Source organism: Gallinula chloropus (assembly GCF_964237585.1).
Source record: "Gallinula chloropus genome assembly, chromosome: 1".
NCBI lineage: Eukaryota > Metazoa > Chordata > Aves > Gruiformes > Rallidae > Gallinula > Gallinula chloropus.
Window position 1 is genome coordinate 192,246,951 of NC_140085.1, and position 25,167 is coordinate 192,272,117.

A 25,167-nucleotide genomic window follows, 5' to 3' on the forward strand; every position below is an offset into this window, starting at 1 on the left:
ATAGCTAAGCTGTAATCCCCTATTAAAAAACAAACAAACAAACAACCAAAACCAAACCTAAAACCCCAGAAAACTAGCAAACCACAGATTTTTTTGAGAAACCTGATCCATCTCTGGCTGCAGAAGACCACGTAGAAGACCAGGCATGATCTCCTTACCATACATGCACTCCTGGCACGTGAAAACCACTTATCATGGTTCATTGAAGTCACCCTTTGTAAGAGCTGTGATTGACACTTACTTGGTGATGATACAAAATGCAGGAAAAAAACCCCAAACCCTAACAGAAAAGACATCCTTCCCTGGGTAAATCCACCTGTTCTTTGCCCATCACTGATTTAAGGTTTGCACCCAGGTTTCCCCCCAATATGATGTTCATCTGCTCCTCAAATTTGACTTCAGGCTCCCATAAGGGAACATACTCTGACACAGGGACACGGGGGGATTTTACAGATTTCCAACCTCTTTTTTTTCCTGTTGTTTCCCTCAAATACAAGATTCTACCAGACATTTTGGGCCAGACCTTCTTGTGCCGCACACAATGGGTGCTCTGTGAAATGGCTGTCATGGCTTGGACAAGGAGGTGCTCTACATGGGGTAATTTTTCACCGACTTCTGAATCGTGTCAAGATACAAAATCGATCTGTCTGCTGCTCGTTCGCTGCTGCTACATTTTTTTTCCCCTGGCATTACTGCAAACTTCACCCGATGCAGAAAAAGTACATTAATAAAAGCCAAAGAGCGTGTCTTGATTCTCTTGTTTGGTTTGTGCTAAACACAGCAAGGATCAATATTTAACATTGACATTAATGGTGGGGGATGAAAGCTTAAAACTCTTGATTCCTGTCTTCTTTGCATGGGCATTAAAGATCCCTTGGTGCTTTTCATGGGAGTAAATGGCTGTCTCGGTGTCCCTGGACAAAGCAGTGCCTTGACCCTCATTCTTATTAAATATTTATCCCATAACAGTACAGACTGATCCCCATTGGAAAAGAAGTCTTCAGAGCTCTGTGAATCCAGAGTCTTAGCCCCAAACCAAGTGCTTTGAGGTCAGCCAGCATGACAGAGCCCACACCCATGTTGCTATCGAAAACAGGGCAGCTGCACCCAAAGTGCCTCTCAGAAACAGCCCTCTGCTCTTGCTGTCTCCAAAATCATGGCCAGGACACTGGGATTTGGCCAAGACTTTTCTAAGGATGGTGTGAGGATGGCATGTTAGTGCTGCATCCCCATCCCAGCACAAAGGTTCCCCTTGGGGGACAACTGTGAGGTACGCTGGGTTGGGGTCCCTCTGGTCTGAGCAGTCTCCATCACCATCCCTACAGGCTCGGCCCTTGTCATTGTGTGGAAAAGCCATGTCAGGCTAAAATATACCCAGGAATTAGAAATTACACAGATTTATTTGTGCCAGCACAGCCCAAGGGGAGCGCTGGGGCTGCACGGAGAAGTTAGTCCCCAGCATCACACCAAGGCACAGCAAATTCAAATCATAACACTCTGAGGATCCCAGTAAGTCCTGCACTGCCAGGAGATGGTAACCTTCTCCCAAAAATCAGTCTGGTTTGGGGAAACAGGATAGCACAGTGCAAAAGACTCACTCATTAAAAGCAAGATAAATTACTCCCTGGCTACTCCGACCACAGAAAAGAAAAGGGGGGGATGAAGGGGAGCAGGCAGCAATGCCTGGTAAAAAGCACACCGCTTCCCTGGGGGAAGCTGCTCTATCGATGTCCCTATTGATTTTCAAAATGAATTCCCAGCTCGCTTCCCGCAGCGACCTGACCGCCGAGAGCATTAGTGGGAGCCAAGGCAGGACTCACGTACTCCATTAGGCCTGTGAGATGAACTCTGTAATAGCAGGTGAGAGATGGATTGCTTCACAGGGCTGGGAGGGTATTGCAAGGGCTGGGAAGAGAAATCCTGCAGCTGCAGAAGGGGATTGACAAGATCGCTCTGTGGTTTTTACATTTTGGGGGTTTTTAGCACTAGAAAAGAAGGGCAGCTTGTGTGCCCAGGTAGCATACTGATGATGGGTGCTGCTGGGTGGGGCAGAAAAGGAGGAAAGAAAAGAAATCAAGGCAGAAAAGCCATATTTGATTATTAGTATATGCTAAAGGGGAAAGTCAAGAGATTTGTGCTCTCACATTGGCCTGAAACAGAGACAGGTCCCCCCATAAGGCAAACAAGGCAAATTACAGGCCAGAAGTCCCAAAGCCATTTCAGCATGCAATGCTGCAGTGCCCATCTCCCAAGTGATGAGGAACAACACTCCTTTCTCATGTCCATGCTGTGCATTTAGTGAATAACCTGCTGGGGTGTTCCATACGAGTGCCTCCAGGCATCGGTTCCACCCACACCATAATCAAAAACGCTCAACTCAGTCCAGGCATGAGCCAAAAAAAATTATGCTTCTCCATCCCTTACAGACATCCACCTCAGATTTATCCATGGACCTCCTTAATTTAACTGTGAGCATGTAGCCTTCAAATCCCTTGGCTTTATGCTGAGATCTTGAGTTTATATTGAGGGAATGTATCAAATGCAGCCAAGGAGGGATAAGATCCTGTTCCAGTTCCTATTGCCATTCCCAGGGGACCAGAGTTAAGGTTATGTTGTGGGGCCATGTGGGAAGTGTCATCTTAACCCCACATTTCCTGGCCAGTTCTCCACTGAGTTCAGGGAATTAGGACTCTCACGGTCTGGAAAAGGCAGTGTTGGACGCCCACAACTTAGAACTGATTATCAGCAGCATGGTTTGCATGCATCCATCTCACTGGCTTTGAGCTACAGCTGTTCTGCTGGTCCCTGTGAGAAAGAAAGTCAGAGCCTTGGCTGGGATGAGAAAGCACAGCCCTGCAAACCCCTGTAGTGCCAGGCAGGCTTCTAGCACACAGCCCAGGTTAAGATACAACTTTCTGACCATGTCCTGCCGCAAAGAGGGGGGGAAAGCTCCTTATGAGTCCATCCCCAAAGCAAAAATACACAACCGGGAGCATGGGCAGCAAAGGGATGGGCTGGGCTGCAAGCCAGGAATTTTTTATGAATGTTTTCAATCCCCCAAAGCAGTATTTCCCTCCTTGCTGACAGCTCTGAATTCCCTTGCTCAGAGTGCTCCACTATTGCTGTGTGCACATAGCTTCACACAATGTTCCTGGGCTTATCTGAGCAAAAGAATTACTCAAACTCCTTTGGAAACTATTGCTCAGAATGGCCTTTTTCACCAGAGCCGTGATGTCAGCTTTGTCCTCCTGAAGACAGGCTGGGATTACAACTCCCTGTATCCCATGGACTTGAAATGATGCCCTTGGGAATGTGGCAATTTTTGGGTGTAGCTAAATTCCTGCGCTCCACTTGATGGTCACGGCAAAGATAGCAGGTTTGTTTGGCATCCCTGAGCTGCACAAAATTCCCTGTGATGCCTGCACCACACTGGCAATGGTGAACTGGTCCAAGAGCTCCTGCAGATAAGGGCTCTTCAGATATGCCCTGACTAATAAGGCCATGAAATTCCTTGGGCTGCACCACTTACTTCATGCTGGTTAAGAATTATAGCTGATGACATTTTTTTTTCAGGAGGGAATAGTAGGAATCTACTGGAAATTATACCCAGGAGGGTATGGGGCAGAGTATGATAATGTGCTGTTGTCCTCCCCACTCTTTGGAGCAGATTCATTATTTATTAGCAAAAGAAAAGGGGGGACCACCTCCCACGGGAATGTGCCTGCTCACTCCTTGAGCACAAACTCCCCCCAAAATACATAAAATATTAAAAAAAGACAAACAACCCTACCAAAACAAGGCCTTTGTATGCTTCTCCTGGCAGGGAGAGAACAAACAACATGTCCAACGGGTGAGTCACTGTGCCATCATGCTGCCAGGGGACCCTGGGATACCACAACAATGAGCATGGCACCTGAGGAAGGTTTATTTACTGATCTTTCCCTATTGCCTCTGAGCTGGATGGCATTTTGAAAAGCTGTTGTCAGTCTGAGGATGCCTTGGCAGGTTGCCTGCTAAAGGTTTCCTCCAACAGGTTAGTTAGAAAGGGAGTCTGGTTTTGGATAATTTCCCCTGCCCTGTTTCCATCAGGGTGGGGAGCTGCGCACAAGGACACAGGTACCCTAATATTGCTGTATCCCAAATTTTGGCTGCCAAGCAAAGGGAGTGGGTCTCCTCAAAAGTGAGGACGAGGCGAAGTAGGACTCAGCATAGCTGCAGCTTCAACTGCAGAGGAGCCAAACGTGGGAACCAAGTTTCTGCTGCTTATTTCCATTCGCTTTGAGAAAGCAGGCAGGAGAGACTGGAAAAGGGGAGCATCACCGCTTTACAGGCAGGGATCTGCTGCTTAGAGGGACTAAGAGAACAGCTTTTCTTACCTAGTTTCAGTCATCTAAATGATACGTGACTTAAGCTGATCCCCTTAGGTTTCTTGTAGTGACAACAGTGCAACCCCCCCCAAATTATTTAAGCATCCAACACAGGGTGAAGAGAATTACCCGAGGAAGAGTTGATGGGAGAGACAGCGAGACAAAGATGAGTGGCAATGAATAGCATCATCTCTGCCCTTGAGTATCAGTCTCTGCTTGCATTTGTATGAAACTATAAAGAAATAGTGGTAATGTAGGGGTGTTTGCCTTGGAGAAGCATGGGAATCAGGGGAAAAAAAATCACAGGGCTGGAGAGCAAGTGAGTGAGAAGAGAGGGAAAGGAGCCAAGTCAGATCATCCTGACCTCAAAGCATTATATATCTCAGATATTTTAACTGCAATCAATTCTTTGAAGGACGAAGGGGCAGAAGGGAGAGAGACTGCAACAGAAACAGCAGAGCAATGCTTATCTGTGGAGCTCACAGATTTGCTGCTACAAGGTGAGGCTGTGCCTAAGATCCCATCTCTGTCCTGGGAAATGCCCCTTGGTGGCAGTGACCCCAGTATATATCATATCAGCATGGCCAGCAAACAGCGGCTCCCCTTCAAAGCACAAATCTGCTGCTTGGTTGCAGAGCTCAACCTTTTGTGTCAATATTTGGACACCTAACATTTACCTGGATGGGGCTGCCTGGTGAGCACCTATTTATTTTTGTTATAAGAGCTTCAGAGCTGGAGATGAAAGCAGACAAACGTGGACACTGGCAGCACTGTTTTATGCACGACCTTGAGCATCCCACCTAGGATACCCGTATCTGAGAGCCCTGGAGTAGGACAATGACCTACAGCTGGGGACAAAGGACAGTCCTGGAGCTGGGACAGACTTCATTTGCTCCGCAGAGCTAGCCTCGTGCCCGACCCTCTGCTTCATGAATCATCATCTCCGACATAGCAAAGCCAATCTGATGAAGGCTTAAATGATGAAAAAAAAAAAGGGGGAAAAAAAAAGGCTGGAACAGAGAGAAAGGACAGAGCTGTTGGTCTGTAACCGTATAAACCACAAAGTGATCTCATGGGTGATATATTTTTTGCCTTTTTCAGGATAGGGATAAAGCAGCAAAGACAAGGCAATGAGGACATGCAGATTTATCTGCTTTCTGTCTGTGGGTGGCACATGTGATTCCTGTGGATGCCAGGGGCATCTTTAGCAAATGTGGCTGGAGATACAAGCAGTCTGTGGAGCCCTGTGCTGCAGGACAGGGCTGAAGCTGTTGAGAGCTAAGAGCTATCAAAAGACATGACACATTTATATAGGAAAAGCTTTTTTTCCCCTTTCCAGAGGCAGCTTCATGACAGCACATCATCAAACCAGCTTTCTCACTGTCTGAAAATGATGCTCCAGCATCCTGCTTTGGGGGGTTGTATTAGTTGTTATTATTATTATTATTGATTATTATTAATGATTATGATTATTAGTGATTTTAGCTTTTCCTAACTGGGATTTCCCTTGGATATCCCACCACCACAAGCTTATCCAGTGCCATGGTTCAATGTGCCATCAGCTGGAGGGTGAAAGCCCAGAAGCTGATGCACCATCAACTTCACATCCCCTAGCCCAGGAAAGATTTGCTTTTAGTTCCAGAACAAATTTCTCCATGTCCTCCTTGTTGTTCACTGCAAGTAGGATGTGAGTGCCTTTCCTTGCTTGCACAAACATGTCCATGCCTCACTTAGCAGGGATGGAGAAGGAGAGAGGGTGAATCCCAGCTTAATCCCAGCCATGGCTTGCTTTAAATTTTATAGACCTTTTTTATGGCAACAGGACCGTAGGTCTTTAATGCTCTAGGAGAGCAGAGGAACACTTGCACTGGGAGAAAATGTGAACCCATTTTACTTATGCATGATTTAGTGCCATTTCTATTCAGGGGAGTGCACGAGAGGCCCAAATATTTGCACTTTGTATTATAGAAGAACTGCCATTCCTGGCTCTTTACAGAAGTAATTTATTTCGATCTCTCCTTACCTTGGGGGAGAAACATTATAACTCCTGGTTTGCCAGGGAGTCAATAAAAAAGAAGTGCTGTAAGGGTTTGCTTTGCCATCGCTCAGCAAGGCGGTGATGGGGAAAGGGAGAGGATCCCCAAAGTTCTCCTTTCAGAGCTCCCTTCTTCCACAGTGCATTTGCACTCATGTGTGGGACTAAACTGGAGGAGTTTGATCTCATTTTTCTCTTGTCTAGTTGGGATTACTGTTAGGTTTTTTTAAACCCCAGGTGGTATTTTAGCTGATGAGTTAGAGAGGTGGGTGCTGTGCAGGGGATAGGGGAGAAGATGGGGACAGGGGGTTGCAGTAGGGCTTCAGATCAGCCTGGCATGGTCAGGCACAGCAGCATCAGCTGCACCGACTGCAAAGACCAAAAGAAGAGACAAAATAAGTCATTAATCCTCATGGCTGCAAAACGTTGTCCCTGAACTGGCAAGCAAAGCAGCCTGGGTCAATGCAAGCAATGGCCTGCTCATCCCCAGAAAACATGCCCTTAGGGATGGAAACTCAAAAATAAAACCCAAAAAAAACCCCCACCATAATTTGGCCTGGGTGTTTTTTCCTGCTGGAATTTCAGCTGTCCTTTTTTTCAGCCTTTGCTCTCAAAACAAGCCTCTCTGGAAAGGTCTTCCATGGTTTTCTCTTTTTTTTTTTTTTTCATTTAGGGGTATGGGCATACCCTGTCCACATACTAGAATCACCTGAAGAAGTCCTGAAGGCAGAACCTTCCCAAAGATGCTGAAGGTAAAATGCAAGAATATAAACCTCCGCAAGCAGTGAGAGGATTGTGCCTTCCACAGCTGCTCTCTAGCTGGGCTCTGCCACACCAGCGCTCCAGCAGAAATGCAAACAGCTCAAAAAGCCATCCTGGATCTCTCTACCCATCATTAAAAACCTGAGTCCTGCCCATTAGGCAGTCTATTAACAGGGCTCAGTGGAATCAGAGAAAGAAAAAGTCCTTTCCAGGGAGCTATTCTCATTTTTATGAGGTTAAAAATGCCCGTGACCCCCAAAGCTTTATGCATTCAGAAATCATGAGTTCATCCACAGTAAAGGTCTTCGGTACTGGCTGAAACCTGGAGGTTTTCTTCTTCCTATTCTTTTAAGATGCAGTGATGGCAAAAAGGAGTTGGAATTTATTCCCTACACATCACCATAATCAAATAATATGCTAATGCTATTAGCATGAGACCTTGCATAGTAAATGACTTAGAATCATATTCTCTTTCAAAATACTAGAGTTTCATTTAAATTGGTCTCCACAGCAACCAGAAACGAACCGGAATAGTGCTGGATGGAAATCTTCATGGTTGGGCATGGCAAACAGGGAATTTCCCAGCAGGGATTGAGGGGAGAGACATGAACTCAGCTCAGGCCCGCCAAGGCTGGTGGGCTTGTGGCAGTCATCTTCCTCACCAAGGTGTGGAAAGCAAGGACAAAAACCCCTGCGTATCTAGGAGGACCTCAGAGTATCCTGATGGGAAAGGGGTGAGTAGATATGAAGTTACGTAGAGGGGAAGACAAAGGAGGCTTTCGTGGTCCTCCTCCCCACAGATATTTTCTAAGTGGCCCCAGGGGAGATGCATATGAGGACTGGTTTCATTCATGCTAAATCAATCTCCACCTGTTGAGTTCAAGCGTGGCTACTTCCAAATGGCCTGAGGGAACATAGCTCCTGACCATGGGCCAGTCTCACATATTCTTAAGGTTGTACAAGCACAGGCCAGGAAGGTGGTGTTTGCTGCTGGCTTCCCTCCATTAAAGCAGAGGATGCTGCTCCTTCCTTCAACTGGTCTGCTCACAAGCTCACCGTGATGACCATTGTCTCCCATGAGGATCTAGGATGGGAAGGACCTGCAGCATCCTCTGGCTGGTGCCCCCATCAGCTGATCACATAGTTTTGTGATCCCAAGGAAAAAACTCCCCAAACCCATTTGAAAATGAACCAAGCTTTGCAATGCCATGGCTGGAAAGCTGCTGGTTAGAAACCAGCTCTAACTTCCCAAGAAAATGTTTTCCCAGCTGCTTCACTTGTCTTCCCTGCACTTGTTTTACTCTGTGGTCACTGTTGCATCAGCAGGCACATTGTGATCCTCACCCTGCTTGGGGCTTTCTCAGTGTTCCCCTAATAAAGTTAGTATTAGCAATGTGGCCCACAAAAATGTTTTTGAGAGCCATGTCAGAACGTGGGAGGCGTCTTGCTTGAGAACGACTGGGAGTTCAGGCAAGGAAAAGAAAACAGCCCCGACCAGTCTCTTGTTTCTGTTTGCAATTATCTGGGTTCTGGTGGGTGTTAAAACATCTGTACTGGTCTGGCAGGGACTGGGGAGCACAACCTGTGCCAAAGGCAAGAACTGGCGTGGGGTGAAAGCAGCCATCAGCCTCTCCTGCAAGCATTTCTGGGTTAGGGTCAGCCACAGCCCTGTCATTGTCCCCATGTCCCCCTGCCCACCATGGCTTATACCCCTCCAGAACAATCCCAAGGAAAGCTGGAGGTGGTTAAAGGAGATGCAGGGTTGGCTGCAGTCATGAAGCTTGCTGGGTTTAACATCCTGCTGGGCTGTGGTCGCCACCAGTTCAGCTCCATGTTGTGCCTCTTGCATTTCGGGTCTCCATGCGTGACCGTTTCCGCCTGCGCACCCTCCATCTCCCTGTCACCTCTGGTGGAGGACAAGCAAATCGCTCTCCACTGGCTCTTTCGGTGCTGACCAACATGGCCAGCTCCCAGCAGGGATGCTGCTGTCTGAACCTTGTGCACTAAAGCACGGGATGGTTTTGTGGTTATTTTTAACACACAGCCAGCAGCAGAGCTGAGTTTAGTGGGACAACAGAGTGTAATGTAGAGCGTGGTCCTCAGGAGACTCGGGCAAGGCAGATTTATCACAATCTCCTCAAGAGTAGTATTTTGGGATTTTGTCATTCCCCATCCCCTGACTCAGGAATAAAATATCCTCTGGCATTTGGGAACCAGAGCTAAGGCTCTCTCTCTCCTGATGCTCTCTCACGGGTTCGGAACCATCCCATGGGCTTATTCAGCAGCGCCTCACCCTCCTCTTCCTCACTCCAACAGGGCTCACAAAGTGTAGCGAGCCCATCCTCAAAACCTAGAAGAGCCAGATCATACTACCACCTTCATGGCTGCGCCCATCCTCACACAAACCACAGATGGTACCAGCACCCCAACTAAAATCCACATCTTCTTGCCCGGCGCATCACCCATGCTTCACGCTTGGCTTAGGGCCAGTTGAAAATGTTCTGACATCCTCTGGCTGGAAAATCCCATTTAATCAAAATAGGAGCTTGCCAAGGTATCTCTGGCAGCCAGAAATTACAGGAAAGCTTTAGAGGGTAAAAGTGAATTTTAAGTAAAAGGGGAGAAGGTCAAGGTGTTTTAGTTTGTTCTTATCAGAGTGGCTCCCTTTTTGAGGGTGGGCTGCCCTGTTTTGAGCAAAGACTATCATCATGTTCTTTTTAGATGTGAAAGCACAATTCTCTGTGAAAAATCTTGATTTTTCTTTTCCTGAAATTCATTCAAATTCAGAATGAAAAGGTGTGAATCAAAATTGACGCTGAAGGCAGATGAAAATGGAATCCAGTGAGAATAAAAATGAGCACACTGAATTTTTACCACCTCTGAAGTGGAGTTTGTGATGGGCTTGTCACCTGCTCTGCTTGCTGCAAGGGCAGCATCCTCCCAGCATCAGCTTGCTCAGACTCCCTATGTGCCAATTCTCAGACCTCTTCCTTCCTCACAGGAATGGAAATTCATTTATTTTTTTTTTAAATGACCCACATCCAAACCTGGTGTATTTGTACTGAAATGACTATGGATGAGATCCAACACTTGGTGCCCCTCACATAACTATCACAGGCTCCTTCACTCACTGGATGAAAAGTGGTTTGCAACAAGTACACAGCATGTTGGATCCATTCCTCTCCACAGATGCTGGGAGGAATAAGCCGTGATATAATGGATTTTGACTACGACCACAGGAATGCAGAAATTACCAGGACCAGACCAGACCAGAAAACAGCCTGCTCTGGCTTTCCATCTCTACATGTTCTGGAGACAGCTGAGAGGTTCACAGGGATCACTCATGCAGCAATGCCCCTGCAGGGAAAACCGATTTGTGCCTCACTTCATCATCTATAAACCTTATTAAAGCAAATATTTTAACTTATCTAAAGAAACCAAGGGCATTCTTGCACTCAAGGCAGTATTAATTCTTTAAGCTGCTCTATCTGTAAAACAAACCACTCTGTGTCATACAGGTCTGTGAACACAGGGTTGGTCTTCAAAGAGCTCCAGGAGACACCAGACGGCAGTGTGTGTTCTCATTACTGAGATATGCCTCTGGATTTATTTACTGTTTGTCCAGGACTAGGACATCATGGACTTATCTGCATAAAAGCATTAGTGGCAGGCAGAGGACAGAGTGGTCCTTCCAGCAATATGACAAAGCAATTAAAAACTTATGCAAGTCTGTATTCTTGAATTCTTCTTAAAGGCAGAAGAAACGAGGGAAGTGAGTTTTTGGAGCATTACAGGAAAGCCAGCAGGATCTCAGACCCTCAGAAGGAGTTACATTGATGCCAAAGAACATATATAATGTTATTTAAAACCTGTAACAAAGCTGTAAACGTGTGAATGAGCTTCAGGTGAAAAATCACAAATGCACCTCTTTTCTTAGGCTCATGGAATGATGTTTGGGGATAAGGAAAAGCCTTGTGAGTCAAGAAACTGGGGTCAAGATGCTTTAAAAAATAAATAAATAAAGATTGGAGAGACATCACAGTGCTCTCCAGGAAAGACAAGGTCTTCTGCTTTATCAGGAACTTTTATTTTCCCAGACAAATCTTGAGAGGGAGGCAGTGTCATCACTTGAGAGATCCTGTGTTGACCAGGTTTTGACCCTGACACGGATCATCAAAGCTACAAAAAAGCCTCATCACAGAATTTATGGATTTGGAGTGGGTATTTGAAAGACTTCATCATGACTCATTTGAGAGCAATGTGAACTGTTAACGGGCAAGCCAGCAAAAATAATTACCATCATAAAGGCTTTATATCAAGGTTGAGCCTTGTGTGAAGTATATGAAGGCTCGAGGGAATGGTTTACACAGATAAGCAATGTCAAACAAGGTGGTGCTTGGCAGGGCAGGTGATCTGCTGTGAGATAAAGGTGAAGATGGAGCCCCTGGCAGGGGCTAGCTGTTCACTACACTTCTACATGTGATGGAAGTGTTTCCAAGTGCCTGAGTGCCCAGAAGCCTGCCCAACAGTTGAAAAAGAGGGTTCGTTGTCAGTTCTGAATAAAAAAATAGCACATGAAATGAGTCACTTAACTCCAGCTTACTTTCAAAAGCAGCAGCATACAAGAACAGGGTCAGTTTATATACTTGGCAGTAAAATGATGGAAGGCAATCATACCAAAAAATTGGCAAGGAGCAGCTGTGTTGGCCAGGATGGGATTTGGTCATGTGGAGCTGAAAGAACACATGATGAAATTTTTGAGGTGAAATGTTATTTTCCATCCTAATAAACAGATCTAAAGGGTGGCAATCAATCAAAGGTGCAAACGAGTCAGGCACATTCCTCAGCATGTGACAACAACCCAGCAAGTATGAAAGGAAGCTGAAAGCCCAGTAAGGGCTGAAATGTGCCAGAGCTTTACCACCCACCTGCCATGGAGCAACTGGAGGACTATGAGGGACATCACACAGAGCAAAAAGGGTAAGAAAACATTTGGGTGGACTTCCTCAGACACAAGGGGTATCAAACAATATGCTGTGATATGGACTCCAAGGAGGCAATGTCTCATGTCATACTCTGCCCTCCTCCCTCCCTTCCTGGTGATGCTAACAGGGAACAACTCCAATTTTACCTGCTGGGATTGCTGAGGTATCCCAGCTCCTCACCATACTCCGAAGCCTGGTATTTTTCTGCAAGTGCAAGTTCATAAAAATCACATATTTGGGTTGGAAAGCAGATCTGGAGGTGGTCTAGTCCAACCCCTTGCTTAAAGCAAGGGCAGCTACAGCAGCTCAGGACTATGTCCAGTTGGGTTTTGAGTATCTCCAAGGTTGGAGACTCAAGTTGTGGGGTTTTTTTATTTATTTCATGCTTAACTTTTAAGTATTTGCTTCACCCTTTGTGGTTTAAATGAATCGTAATCATTGTGTATTGCATTTGCACAAGACGTTGTGGAGGGTTACAGGGGTGGCTTCTGTGAGAAGCTGCTAGAAGTTTCCCCTAGGTCTGACAGAGCCAATACCAGCCAGCTCCAAGATGGACCTTGTGACCAAGGCCAGGCCCATCAGTGATGGTGGTAGTGCCTCTGGAATAACATATTTAAGAAGGAAAGCAAAAATCTGCAGCTTTTACATCTAGAGAGAGGAGTGAGAAGATGTGAGAAAATTTGCAGCCACCAAGATCAGTGTAGAAGGAGAGGGAGGAGGTGCTCCAGGCACCAGAGCAGAGATTCCCCTGCAGCTCTTGGAGAAATCAATGGTGAGACAGGCTGTCCCCCCACAGCCCATCGAGGATGATGGTGGAACAGAGATCGCACCTGCAGCCCACAGAGGGGGCCATCCTTGGATGGCTGGTGGAAACTGTAGCTCCCTCCTAGGTCTGACTCCCAGAGAGAGAAGAGGCAGAATGGGAGCAAAGGAGAATAAGGATACATAAATAGGAGAGAAAAGAAGGATCTGGGGAGATGCCAGAGCCCCTGCCAGTCCCTTGAGGGGCTCCAGGAAAGCTGAGGAGGGGCTACTGCCAAGGTCAGGGAGGGTCAGGCCCAGGGGAATGGCCTTCAGCTGCAGGAGGGCAGTTGGAGCAGAGCTGGGAGGCAGAAATCCTACCTGGAGAGCAGGAGAGGCCCTGGCACAGGGTGCCCAGAGAAGCTGAGGCTGCCCCTGGATCCCTGGCAGGGTTCATGGCCAGGTTGGATGGGGCTTTGGGCACCCTGGGCTAGTGAGGGTGTCTCTGTCATGGCAGGGGGTGGAAACTAGGTGATCTTTAAGTCCCTTCCAACTTAAACCAGTTTGTGATTCTATGAAATGACATCTCATTTTCCCGGACAGCCTCGTTTTTCATCAAGTTTCCCTTTTAAGACCATTCCCAGCTTGGAGAGAGCAGGTACCATCACCAAGCTGCACCAACATATCTATGCTGTGCCTCAGTGATGAATCCCTTTGAGCAGGGCCTGCCTTTGTGCAGCACCTAGCATAGCAAGAGACTGGTTTCTTGGCTGCATCTACACCTTGAGGGACCCTGAGAGATGTTTTCAGCCTTCCCTGAGGGACCTGAGGTGTGACAAGGGCACAGATGCAGACGTGGACTGTGGGGCTACACCTGATCCAGAGATGCCCAAGTAATAATTCACCAACATTACGGCTCTGACATTATACCATGCTAAATAATGCAGAAGTATGTTTGAGAAGCAGGCAGTAATTATAACTGAAGCAGAGAAACCATCTAGGGAAGAAGTGTTATCTTTACAGATAAAATCAGTAATAAATGCTACTGCATTCATAAATAAAAATCAGTCTGGAAACAAACCCTGAGTGGTGTCATGGAAAGTTCACAGAAATCGACAGCTTCACGGCTCCTTCCTGCTCCCTGTGCCTTCACTCAGAGGCTTTAAAGGCTTTAGAAGGTTCTCCTTTCACTCAGGCTCAGTTTTAATTGGAAATATAAAGCAATACAAACGACTAAACAAACAGGCAATGAGATCTGGGAAATAAGAGTCTAAATCTGTCCCAGCTTTTGCCAGGTTCTGCAAGGCAGTGCTCAGGGGTTATAAACCAAAGGAATCAGGGAATGTGAAATATATGGAGGGAAGGAAAGGAGGAATATGTTGGCTTGGGGTGGGGAGGGGGAAGAATCCCGTTATAAACTGCCTGAAGTGATAGAAATCATTAGAAATCATAGAATGCTTTGGATTGGAGGGGATCTCAAAAATCATCTAGTTCCGACCCCTTGCCATGGGCAGGGACACCCTCCACTAGAACAGGGTGCTCAAAGCCCTATCCAACCTGGCCTTGGACCCTGCCAGGGATCCAGGGGCAGCCTCAGCTTCTCTGGGCACCCTGTGCCAGGGCCTCAATCCCTCAGAGTAAAGGATTTTTTCCTAACATCTAACCTAACCCTGCCCTCTTCCAGCTCGGTGCCATTGCCCCTTGGCCTGTGCCTGCACTCCCTGTTGAACAGCCCCTCTCCCACTTTCCAGTAGGACCCCTTTAAGTATTGGTACACCACAATTCGGTCTCCCCAGAGCCTTCTCTTCTCCAGGCTGAACAAACCCAACTCTTTCAGCCTGCTTTCACAGGAGAGGCACTCCAGCCCCCTTAATCATCTTCCTGGCCCTCCTTTTTCAGTTGCAAAAGTTGCTGTGACTTTCTCCCTTGCCCTCCAGCTTGCTTGCACCCCTGTTTTGGGCTTCTGTGCCCATTGCATTTCCCAGCCTGGTTTCTACATGTTGGGCATCGCTTGCAGACCCACATCCCATCCCAACACCCAAGCAGCTTTGCAGACATGGGGTACGGCTCCCTGAAGCCCAATGTGACACAGCTGGGGCACATGGGCTAAACCAGTCCCAGGGCCTCTCTGGGAAATAAAAACACAGGCAAATCTGACTGTCAGTTTCCTCCCAGCTGGCCGACACCCAAAATACCTCCCTCCCTCGGCTTTGCTCAGACAGTGCTGCTTTGCTGGTTGCTTTGCTCCAAGTCCATCAGCTGTTTTCATTTCCAAAGGCTTTGCATGGTTTTGCTTTTTTTTGATATGATGCTGATAGCGTCTGCTGCACTCATTTTTCCACGGTCAGTAAGTCATCCTAAAAATTCCTCTGCACCCATTAAACTAATGGGGCTGACCCGCTGCACACAGGGCTCGTAGTGATAAAAGCCAATTATAAAAAGAATTATTTTAAATGGGTTTCTGATTCTGGGTACCTGGCCCAGGAGACAGCCTGGGGCAGGGCTGAGAGGTATGAATGCAGCTTGCCAATCTCTGCTGGGAAACCTGTGCTGCAAAGGTTGGGCAATGTTTTTTTGCTCTAAAAACCCCTCCAAATCTTTAACTTCACATTTCTTCCTTCCCTCTCAGCTTAAACCCCAGCTCCAGCTCAGTAAATCCAATGGGACTTTGGCCAGAAAAGCTCAAGATTTTCCCCAAAGGCCTCAGTCCTCCAGTTCCAAGATTATTTTCAGAAGATGTGGGTTGGATACCCTTGTGCTGGGTGGCTGCTGTGAAACAGTCATGAAGAGCTGCAGTATTTGGATGTTGGTCTTTAAGGAAAGCTGAGCAATAAAGTTCTTTTTTTTCTGGTTGATGTTTTTATTATTTGCAGCATCAGGACTCTTTGCCTATCGAGCTCGTGCTCCCACATCCTCTTCCAGTTCCCACGAATGCCAGGTATGGTTAAAGGGAGCTCAACTGACACTTATCTCTCTAGGATGGCAGAATTATGGCTTTGCAGACAGAAGGTTGGCATATCTTCTAGGTTTGTCCAACCCAAACTGTCCAAACTGTCCACAGACAAAGCAATACGTCTAAATAATAAATCCTAAAAATTCCTAAATACCAAATCCCAAACTCTGAAGAACATATTGATCCAGAACTGCAAACCTCAGATGTTCAATTGCAACATAGAGTCAGAATCACAGAACATTAGGAGTTGGAAGGGACCATGAAAGATCACCTAGTCCAACCCCGCTGCCCGAGCAGGATCACCCAGACTATATCACACAGGAACACATCCAGGTGGGTTTGAATGTCTCCAGAGAAGGAGACTCCACAACCTCTCTGGGCAGCCTGTTCCAGTGCTCTGTCACCCTCACAGTGAAAAAGTTCCTCCTTACATTCCCATGGAACTTCCTCTGCTCCAGCTGCACCTGCTGCCCCTTGTCCTGTCGCTGCCATCCCTGAGAAGAGCCTGGCTCTGTCCTCCTGACTCTCACCCTTTACATATTCATAACCATTAATAAAGTCACCACTCAGTCTCCTCTTCTCCAAGTTAAAGAGTCCCAGCTCCCTCAGCCTGTCCTCATAACGAAGGTGTTTCATTCCACCATCTCAGTGGCCCTGTGCTGGACTCTTTCAGGAGTTCCCTGTCCTTCTTGAGCTGAGTGGCCCAGAACTGGACACAATATTCCAGGTGTGGTCTCACCAGGTCAGAGTAGAGGGGAAGAAGGACCTCTCTTGACCTACTAACCACCCCCCTTCTAATAGACCCCAGGATGCCATCAGCCTTCTTAGCCACAAGTGCACATTACTGGCTCATGGTCATCCTGCTGTCCACCAGGACCCCCAGGTCCCTCTCACCTATGCTGCTGTCCAACAAGCCAGTCCCCCAACAGGCATCAGACCCCCTGAAGGCAGAAGGTTGGTTTTCTAGTGATGTAGATACCTTAAAGACCTTTTATCTTGATTTCTGATTTCTAAAGTCATTGGTATCTCTGCTTTAATCCTTTTCTTGGCACCTAGATGGGCTAGAGATCTGCTTTTGGGTTTGACAGTTATCATCACAGCATTGCAGTGCAGCCCCTGATCCTGCAATGCTTGTGGTAGCACATCATGATGAAGAGCCTAGTATAGTAAGAAGAATAAGGTTTGGAAGAACAGTGGGGGTTGATCCTCATCTGGTGTAAATTAAGTGATAAAAAATGACACCATCTGAAGATCCCAATATATCAAAGGTCTTGACAGCCATCCTGAGATGGGTGGGATGTATCGAAGCAGAGTTTTAGGAGTCTACAAAGTGGATGTGTGCACCTGAGTTCATCAGTCCTGGCTCCCTGGAAAGCCAAGGAAAAGAAAAGTCTATTTGCAGGATGCAAACAATTCACATTTTAGACATTTTTTTACATTTTCTCTCTGAAAGTGGACACCAGCACACATCTCACTCTCAACTCTCACTCTCCTAAACACCAGGGGAATAATAGCAAGGGGACCCTGACCAGTTGGCAGAAATCAGCAACATCTCTCCCTGTTTCTGTCTTCTAGGAAGCAAATTCTGGGCCTTAGCGGCTCTCTGCTCTTCAACAGACTCATTAGCACCTGAACTAGCTCATCTCCAAGGGGACAGACGGGGGGGGGGGGGGGGGGGGTGAAAAAAGGAGGGGGATAAAGGCAGCAGGCACTTAACTGCTCTCATGCTGCTCCTTTGTGCCAAGACCACTCCATCTCCAGGATTGTTTACACTGAAATAAAAGCTGAACAGTGTCAGTTCTTAAAATAACTTGCTGTTTGTGGAGCAGGAAAACCAGGGTCAGGGAAGTTTGGAACAAATTTAAAGAAGCAGGACGATTAAGGGATGGACTGGGACTCAGGCAAGGAGGAGGTTGCATGCACCTGAAGTTCAACCACAAGCTTGCTACAAAGTGAGTTGGGGTCGTTGGGTCTTCCCCACCCATTTCAGCAATGCTGGGTCAAGCCTGGGGCTGAGATGTGACATCTGCATTTGTCCTCAAGGAGGGAATCTGCAGCCATGAAGGTTTCCCTTGTTAGGAAAACTCCACATTCAGTAGAGCACATGGGAGTGATCCAGATGCCCTGGAGAGATGCAACCAGTGGGTCTGGATATGACATAGGGTGTTTTAAAAGAAGGAGCTGCGTTCAGAAAGTATTGATGGGAATACTGTTGAAAAGGCTACATCTATATGGAGAGTAGGATGTTGGGTTAGAGGAAAGGGCTCAAGGCTCAGGGACTCCCAATGAAGGCCACCTCCAAGTCTCAGATGAGGCAGGGGACATGACATCTTTGGGTAGGTGAACAAGACATGGGAAGGTGGGATACAGGAGAGAACAACTATATCTGCCCCATCCACCCCATGGGTCAAGCTCAACTCAACTGTAATCTTGCTTATTGATTGTCATAGTGTCGTATTGTCTGTCAGGGGACAGATTGGCCTCTAATTGAGCTGATATCCAAATATGAACCATACCAGTGCTTAAAGTTGAAGTCAAAACCAACTGGCTTGTGTCAACAGAAGCTGAAAAGTCAAGTCCTGGCCCAGCTTGAGGGCACAAGGCTCCACATAGGGCTGCCTGCTTGGCTACCCTTAGGTGGCAGTGCTGCCTGCAGACACCAAAACAATGTACATAAAAGCCAAGGTACTTCCAGTGACACAAGGACAGCCCCACATCTCCCTCCTTGCTGCCATTCCTTAGGCTCTGACACACTCCCCAGCATCGTGCAGGGCTTGCAACTCTTCCACGGCTCGATCAGGGAAGGAAGGAGGCGTGTGCTGGGCACAATAGCAAGGAAGTACCTGGCCTTGCAGTGGTCATTAGTGTTTCCTCTCTGCTTTAGTTCTGTCTGGCCACAGGAGAGCTGTCACAGCTGGAAAGCAAGGGGCTGCCCCAAGGCTATCACCTTGCTTGGCCTTCCCAGCCCACTGGTCTTGCATGGAGGATGGTGAATGCTTGTGATTTGTGGGTATTTGGGGGAGGTGGGTGATGTATGACATGAAGACCTATGTTTTTACTCCTGTCTTGTTACCTGCAGCCTCTTTGCTAAGCTTTTATGCAGCTCCTGTCCTTCAAGCAAGTCTTCAGGGGTAGCTTTGTGCTGTCTTTTCTCCAGCCCACCTCTGAGCCTGGCTGCAAGGAACCTACAGCATGAGAGGCATCACCGGCCTGCTGTTAGGACCAACGCATTTTGGGGAGAGAAGCAAAGAGGGAGCAAGTGCAGCTGTATGTCCTGATAGCACAGACTTGCAGGCAGCCCATGCAAGCAGGCAGCTGGCTTGGAGGAAGCAACCAGGAACCCATATGAGACCCTCAGCAAGTCAAGTCTCATGGGCTGGAAGGTGGTGGGTGACTGGTGGAGGGTCTAGGGAAGCATCAAGCCAAAGAGATCCTCAGTGCAGACCATGCAAGTGGGGCATAGGAGCACTCATCAATGTGGTCAGAAAGTGAGGGGTGTCTGGAAGCTGGTCCAGCAAACTGCTAGAGTGAGCATGGCCACGTTGAAGGAGGAAGGAGAGACACTCATCTCTCCATTAAATATTAATGCTTGGCCTTGACTTGTGTTTGATGAGACAGTAAAAGCCTTGGGATTCCTGGGGATCGATCCCAGCCGCGATACAAAATGACAGTGACAAGCCTTGGAGATGGAGTAAGGAGTGAGCCAGAGGTCAGGATCGCCTTGGCACAGACCCCTGGCAGAAAGCAGATAAATAAACAAAAGAAACAAAGTCCCAGATGTAAAAAAAAAAAAACCCAAGAAGACAACATGCCTGGTCTGGGTGGGAGAGGCCACTGCTGCCAGACAAACCCACTGGGTCAGGAGCCCATCTCCATCCCTTTCCCACGCCTTGCTCACCCTCTCCAAGCAACAGGAGTCCTCATCTCAAAGCGAGGACATTTACTCGCCCATAAATATTCCCTTCCCTGCTTCCATGGCTGGGTTAAACCTCTAGCACAGGGGCATTAATGTGGTGCATGAATAAGCTCTTAATCTTCCCTGGGTGTTTTCTGTGAATCCAAGCCCCTGAGAAATTTCCTGTCCAGTGGAAGAGGCAGAAGAGGAGTTGTCAGGATGTGCTGGGGATTGGATTGGGAGAAAGTTAATAACCCCTCTGAAACAACTAACCTGTACACAAGACCCCTGTATGGACATACTCATTGCAAGGACAGGCTTTGGTTTACAAGAAATTAATTGTATGCTGCCATAGCTGCATCTCTGTCATATTGGGAATGGGACAAAGTGGGGGTTTGGGGCTGAAGCATCAGGTCTAGAAAGGGTTAATGGCACACGAGATATGTTCAGTGGGATTTGTTGGGTTGTTACGGGTTCGTTCAGTTGTTTTTTTTAAACTCCAACAAACAAAGCATATGAGAAAATCCAGTTCACAGCTGAGCCCTGGCTGCCTTCCCACTAGGGCAGGGGAAATGCAGATGGTTTGAAATACCCACGTGCCTGCATTTTGCCTGCAGCCTGTGGCTTGGGGTCCCCAGCAGGTCTTCCCCCCATCCCCAAACCCCACTGCATCCATGACTCCAAGGTGGCAGCAATGCAAAAGCAATGTCTGGGTGCCATCTCCAGCAACATCTACTTTGCTTGAGCACTGCCACCTTCCCTGGACCCGCAGAGGAGCCGGCATCCCACAAAGCTCCACTGGTTGAAAAACAGTAATTAGCTCTGAAAGTAAATAGGTGTTTACAGAAACAAAAAGCTCTGCTGCAGTCTGGGTAAACACCTTAGAGTCAATCTAATTTTGCCTTCTCCCGGCAGATGTAATCGTGCTGCCCTGCAATTATTTTCAGGTTGGGGTGGGGAATGATGCCACCGCGGCGGCTTTGCAGAGCAGCTGCTTCTCCAGGGCGCTGGGGCAGCCAGAGGTACCCACCACTTCACTGACACTTAGACCCCTGAGGCTGAAATGAGCTTCCTTTTGATGAACCAGATGTGTTACGCAGCTGGCGATCAGCTAAACCAGCCGCTAACCGCAGCACCACGTCAAACCACTCTAAACTCCAGCCTGGTTTTTAATCCTTAGAGTCCCCCAGTCTAGACAGGACATGAAGGACTAATGTGAAAACCAGGCAACAGAAAATGTACACTCTTCCTGTCAAGCTGCAAGCAGAAATAAGCATCAAAGGGTACAAACTCATTCAGCCTTTGAAATTTCTTTGCCCTTTGGGAAGGAGGGCAGCACCCAAACGCAGTCCTGCGCCAGTGCAGAGGGTCTGCAACCCATTTGCATCACCATGTACAGTAGCTTTCAGGTTACCCATTTGCTTACTAAACCACACTAAAAAAGCCCATTGGAAACCCCATCTTTTCCCTGCTGTCATGGGACACTGGTGAAATAGCCTTTTAGCCAAACTACCCCAAAAGCTAAGGAGCTTTTCCTCCACTCCTGGCATGTTAAAAGCAAGCTTGTGATTGGTGTCTGAGGCTCAGCTAATGTGGGGTATCCCTTCAAGCAGGATGTAAATCAGATCTAGCAAAGGATGTAAATCAGATCTGGTAAAGACCTTTGCTGGTGATGGATCTTTTCTCCAGCTGGGATGCGAACATAACCCAGCTGGGAACAGCCCAGCTTTGGGGCCAGACCCCTCAAGGCTTTCAGGTCAGTATAAGACAGTCACACACCCAGGAACAAGAACAACCAGAAAAATATGCACAGTGGCTTTCCTGGCAGTTTCTGATCTTGTTCTGCCATGCTGCTCATCTGCTGGGAGAGGGAGGTTTAGTTAATTAATTGCTACAATTAGCATGGAGCTATTCCTGCCCATGATGGTTACCTTTTCCATTCATTTTTGGTGCAGCCAATTACTGACTCATTTGTTCTCCAAGGCAGAGGCTAGAAGAAGGCACAGAGAAGCTTAAGGATGAATGGGTGAAGTCTAAGAAAGAAATGTCAAGGGTCCCAAGCTCTATTTTTACCCAGAAATCGAGTTATTCTCATACAAACTCCTCATCTTCTCCCACCCATCAATTCATGGCTTCAAGGATGAGAGCAAGTTGTGTGGGAGTGTTGATCTACTTGAGGGTAAGAACATTCTACAGAGGACAGGATGGGCCAAGGCAAGGCTCAGTGCTGGGTCCTGCCTTTGGGTCACAACAACCGCAGGCAGTGCTAGTGGCTGGAAAGCTGCCTGGAGGATAAGGACCTGGGGATGTTGGGTGACAGACAGCTGAACATGAGCCAGCAGTGTGCCCAGGTGGCCAAGAAGCCCAATGGCATCCTGACTTCTATCAGCAATGGTGTGGCCAGCAGGACCGGGACAAGGATCATCACCCTGTACTCCAGCTCTGGTCAAGCGGCCCCTCAAATGCTAGGTTCAGGTTTGGGCCCCTCACTGCCAGAAGGACACTGAGGTGCTGGAACATGTCAAGAGAAAGGCAGTGAAGTGGGAAAGGGTCTGGAGCACAAGTCTGATGGGGAGCAGCTGAGGGAACTGGGGTTGTTTAGCCTGGAGCAGAGGAGACTGAGGGGAGACCTTATCACTCTCTACAAGTACCTGAAATTAAGGTGTAGTGAGCTGGGAACTGGTATCTTCTCCCAAGTAACAAGTGATAGGTGAAGAAGAAATGGCCTCAAGTTGTGCCAGGGGAGGTTTAGATTGGATAATAAGAAAAATTTCTACTGAAAGGGTTGTCAAGCACCGGACCATGTTGCCCAGGGAAGTGGTTGAGTTGCCATCCCTCCAGATATTTAAAAGATGTGTAGATGTGGCACTTAGGGACATTGTTTAGTGGTGGACTTGTCAGTGCTGGGTTAAAAATCGGCTTCAATGATTTTAAGGGACTTTTCCAACCTAAATGAGTCTATAATTTTATAAAAAGGTGATGAAGAGGGAGCACAACAGCTACAAATAATGCTAAGACTGTTTTATTCCTCCCTCCAGCAGACCCATCAGGAAGAACGGGTATGCTGAAACAGGCAGCACTCTCAAGACCCATCACACTGCAGTGATAATGCAAACTCTCCACCCAGCACCCTTGGGCCACAGGTCCTTCACACAGGCATCAGCCACTCTGGGAAACTGATAATTTATGCACCATTACGAAGCAGGGATGGTGAAGGAAAGGTGAGTGTGGGGCCACCACTTCAGCGAGCACCAAAGTGGAGCACCAACCCTGAATAATTCATGGTTCCTCTTCACTGCAGCATCTGGACACATCTGCTGCATTTGCCATCATAGGCTTTTTCTCTCAGCTGACTCAGAAAATCACGCTTTGGCAGCTGGGTACTGTTTCAAGTGGGTACTTTCCCCACAGCACTAACGAGCTGTGATTTTGTTACAAATAGGGATTTTTGTTCCTCTTTTGCTGATGTCACTCTGTGGTCCTGAAGGGAATAAAGCAGTTGGATTTCTGCAGCCTGACGAGCCCTGGGTGCCCTCTGGGACAGATGTACTTGCGAGCTGGAGATTGTTTTTCCTTGTGCTGCCCAGATTTATATTTCACTGAAGTCCAGTATCGATCCTGCTGCCACAGGGCTGGAAGCTCATTTTACTAAATGGGAAGAAAAACAGTTCTCCCAGCTGAACACATGTGAAATGGAAAATCCTGCAATGAAACAGCTCTTAAAAAAAGGCAGGGGGGCGTGGCTGAATGATTTCCCTGCACCTTGAGGACTGCACTGCTGACATTGGAACGGGATGTCATTTATTTAGCCTGACCTTTCCCTGCAACCATGCTGGTGGCATTATCATGGGTCCTTTCTATGCCCATTGCCAAGGTGACGTCCGGTTTCCTGCGTCAGTCGGTGCAGAGCGCATCCACGCTGCCCTGATGCTTTGTTTGCTGTCCTGCCTGACAAGCTATTGGCAAGGTTTCAGCTCCTGTGGATGGCAGCTGCTCCGTGAGGGACCAAACTAGATTCAAGCTGGACTTCGTTATGGGGTGTTTCATGTAGAGAGAGTGTAGGACAGGGGTCTCTTGCCTGAGACTAAACCATGGATGAGATACAGCAAAGATGCCCAGAAGTGCTACCAGGTGTCATGGAACCAGCAGGCAACTGCAGCACTGCAATCCATGCTCGTCCTCCATCCCATCTCACTCAGGATTTACCTGAGCCCTCATGGGGCCAAGGAAGCTGAGGCAGCTCACAGGTGCTCACTGCAGAGGCCTGCCAAAGCACAGCTGAGCTTGGATGGTGGAGAACGACTGGTGGAACAGGTCCTGCTGCTGCTGCGCAAAACCACCCGGTGTTTCTCTCTACCCTCCCAGGGCTTTCCCAGCGGGTCCCAGAAGGACCCAGAGATGCAGGTGGGGAAGATGCAGCTGTCCTTCACAGGACAGCCCATCAGCACTGAGGACAATGACAGTGGAGAGGGACAGGGTACCAGTAAAGCTTCTCCCCCACATTACTAAGGGATTGAAACCTCTGAACGAGGGGGATTTTCACTACTGGTTCCCACAGCTCTCCAAGGGAATTTGCAATGGATGAGGGAAAAAAGTCCCTAAACAGTATCAACTTTTTGTAATAGACTCAAAGACCAACAGTTATGGGGTAAAAATAGCTAGGTGGCTCACAGGGAAAAAGCTTGGTCTGCTTTAGATGTGAAAGGCAGGAAAGCCTCGTGTCCATCCACTTCCCACTCTAGCCCTCCCAGCCTTGCGGTGGTCTGCACAGATCTGATCTGAAAGAGGAGCTGGGCCTCTTTGGGAGGACAGGACAGGAGTTGTTCTTGGCCACGGACACGGCTTTCAAGGTACCTGTGTTCTCCTCAGACTGGTTGAAGCCACAGATCTGGCAGATGCTGCGAACCCACTTATTCATATCGTCCTCAGTCTCGGCCACCAGGTAGAAGGTCCTGTCGCTGGTCTTGATGTCAAAGATGTAGCTGTCTTGCAGCTCCTTCTTGTTGAAGGTCAGGCCTGCATCCACTTGCTCGCAGAAGTTGAGGTTGATGACACGCAAAGGTTTTTTGGAGTGGTCATTTTTGTAGTACTCCAGGACATCAGGGTCACCACTCATCCGACCGCTGCGCAGGACGAACCAACGTTTCTTCCATGCCTGAAACCAAGAAGAGAGAAAGCATGAACTCCATAGCTCAAGTCACTAGGGCCAAGAAAACACTGCCAGGCACAGGGTGATAGCGATGGATGTGACACCTCTCTCTCCCAGGAACCTCTGGGATCCTGCTCAGGACATCCCTGCAAAGAGGTGCACAGACTCAGGTCAGTTCATCATACCAATACTCAAATCACACCGGTTACCTAGGAGAAGTAAATACTGAAATCTCATTCTAGTTTAAGATGACCTTGAGAAGTGCAAGTATTGAGGCTTA

The 25,167-nt window shown here is 47.8% G+C and overlaps 1 protein-coding gene across 1 annotated transcript in view; it reads right to left on the reverse strand.

Annotated features, from left to right (window-relative positions):
- GAB2 (GRB2 associated binding protein 2) overlaps nucleotides 1-24,869 on the reverse strand; it is a 39,344-nt gene extending 14,475 nt beyond the window's left edge. Inside the window, exon 1 of the mRNA XM_084275434.1 lies at nucleotides 24,593-24,869. Coding sequence (XP_084131560.1) covers nucleotides 24,593-24,854 — 262 coding nt within the window. The 5' untranslated portion in view covers nucleotides 24,855-24,869. The remainder of the gene's footprint in view (nucleotides 1-24,592) is intronic.
- Nucleotides 24,870-25,167: the final 298 nt, after the last annotated feature.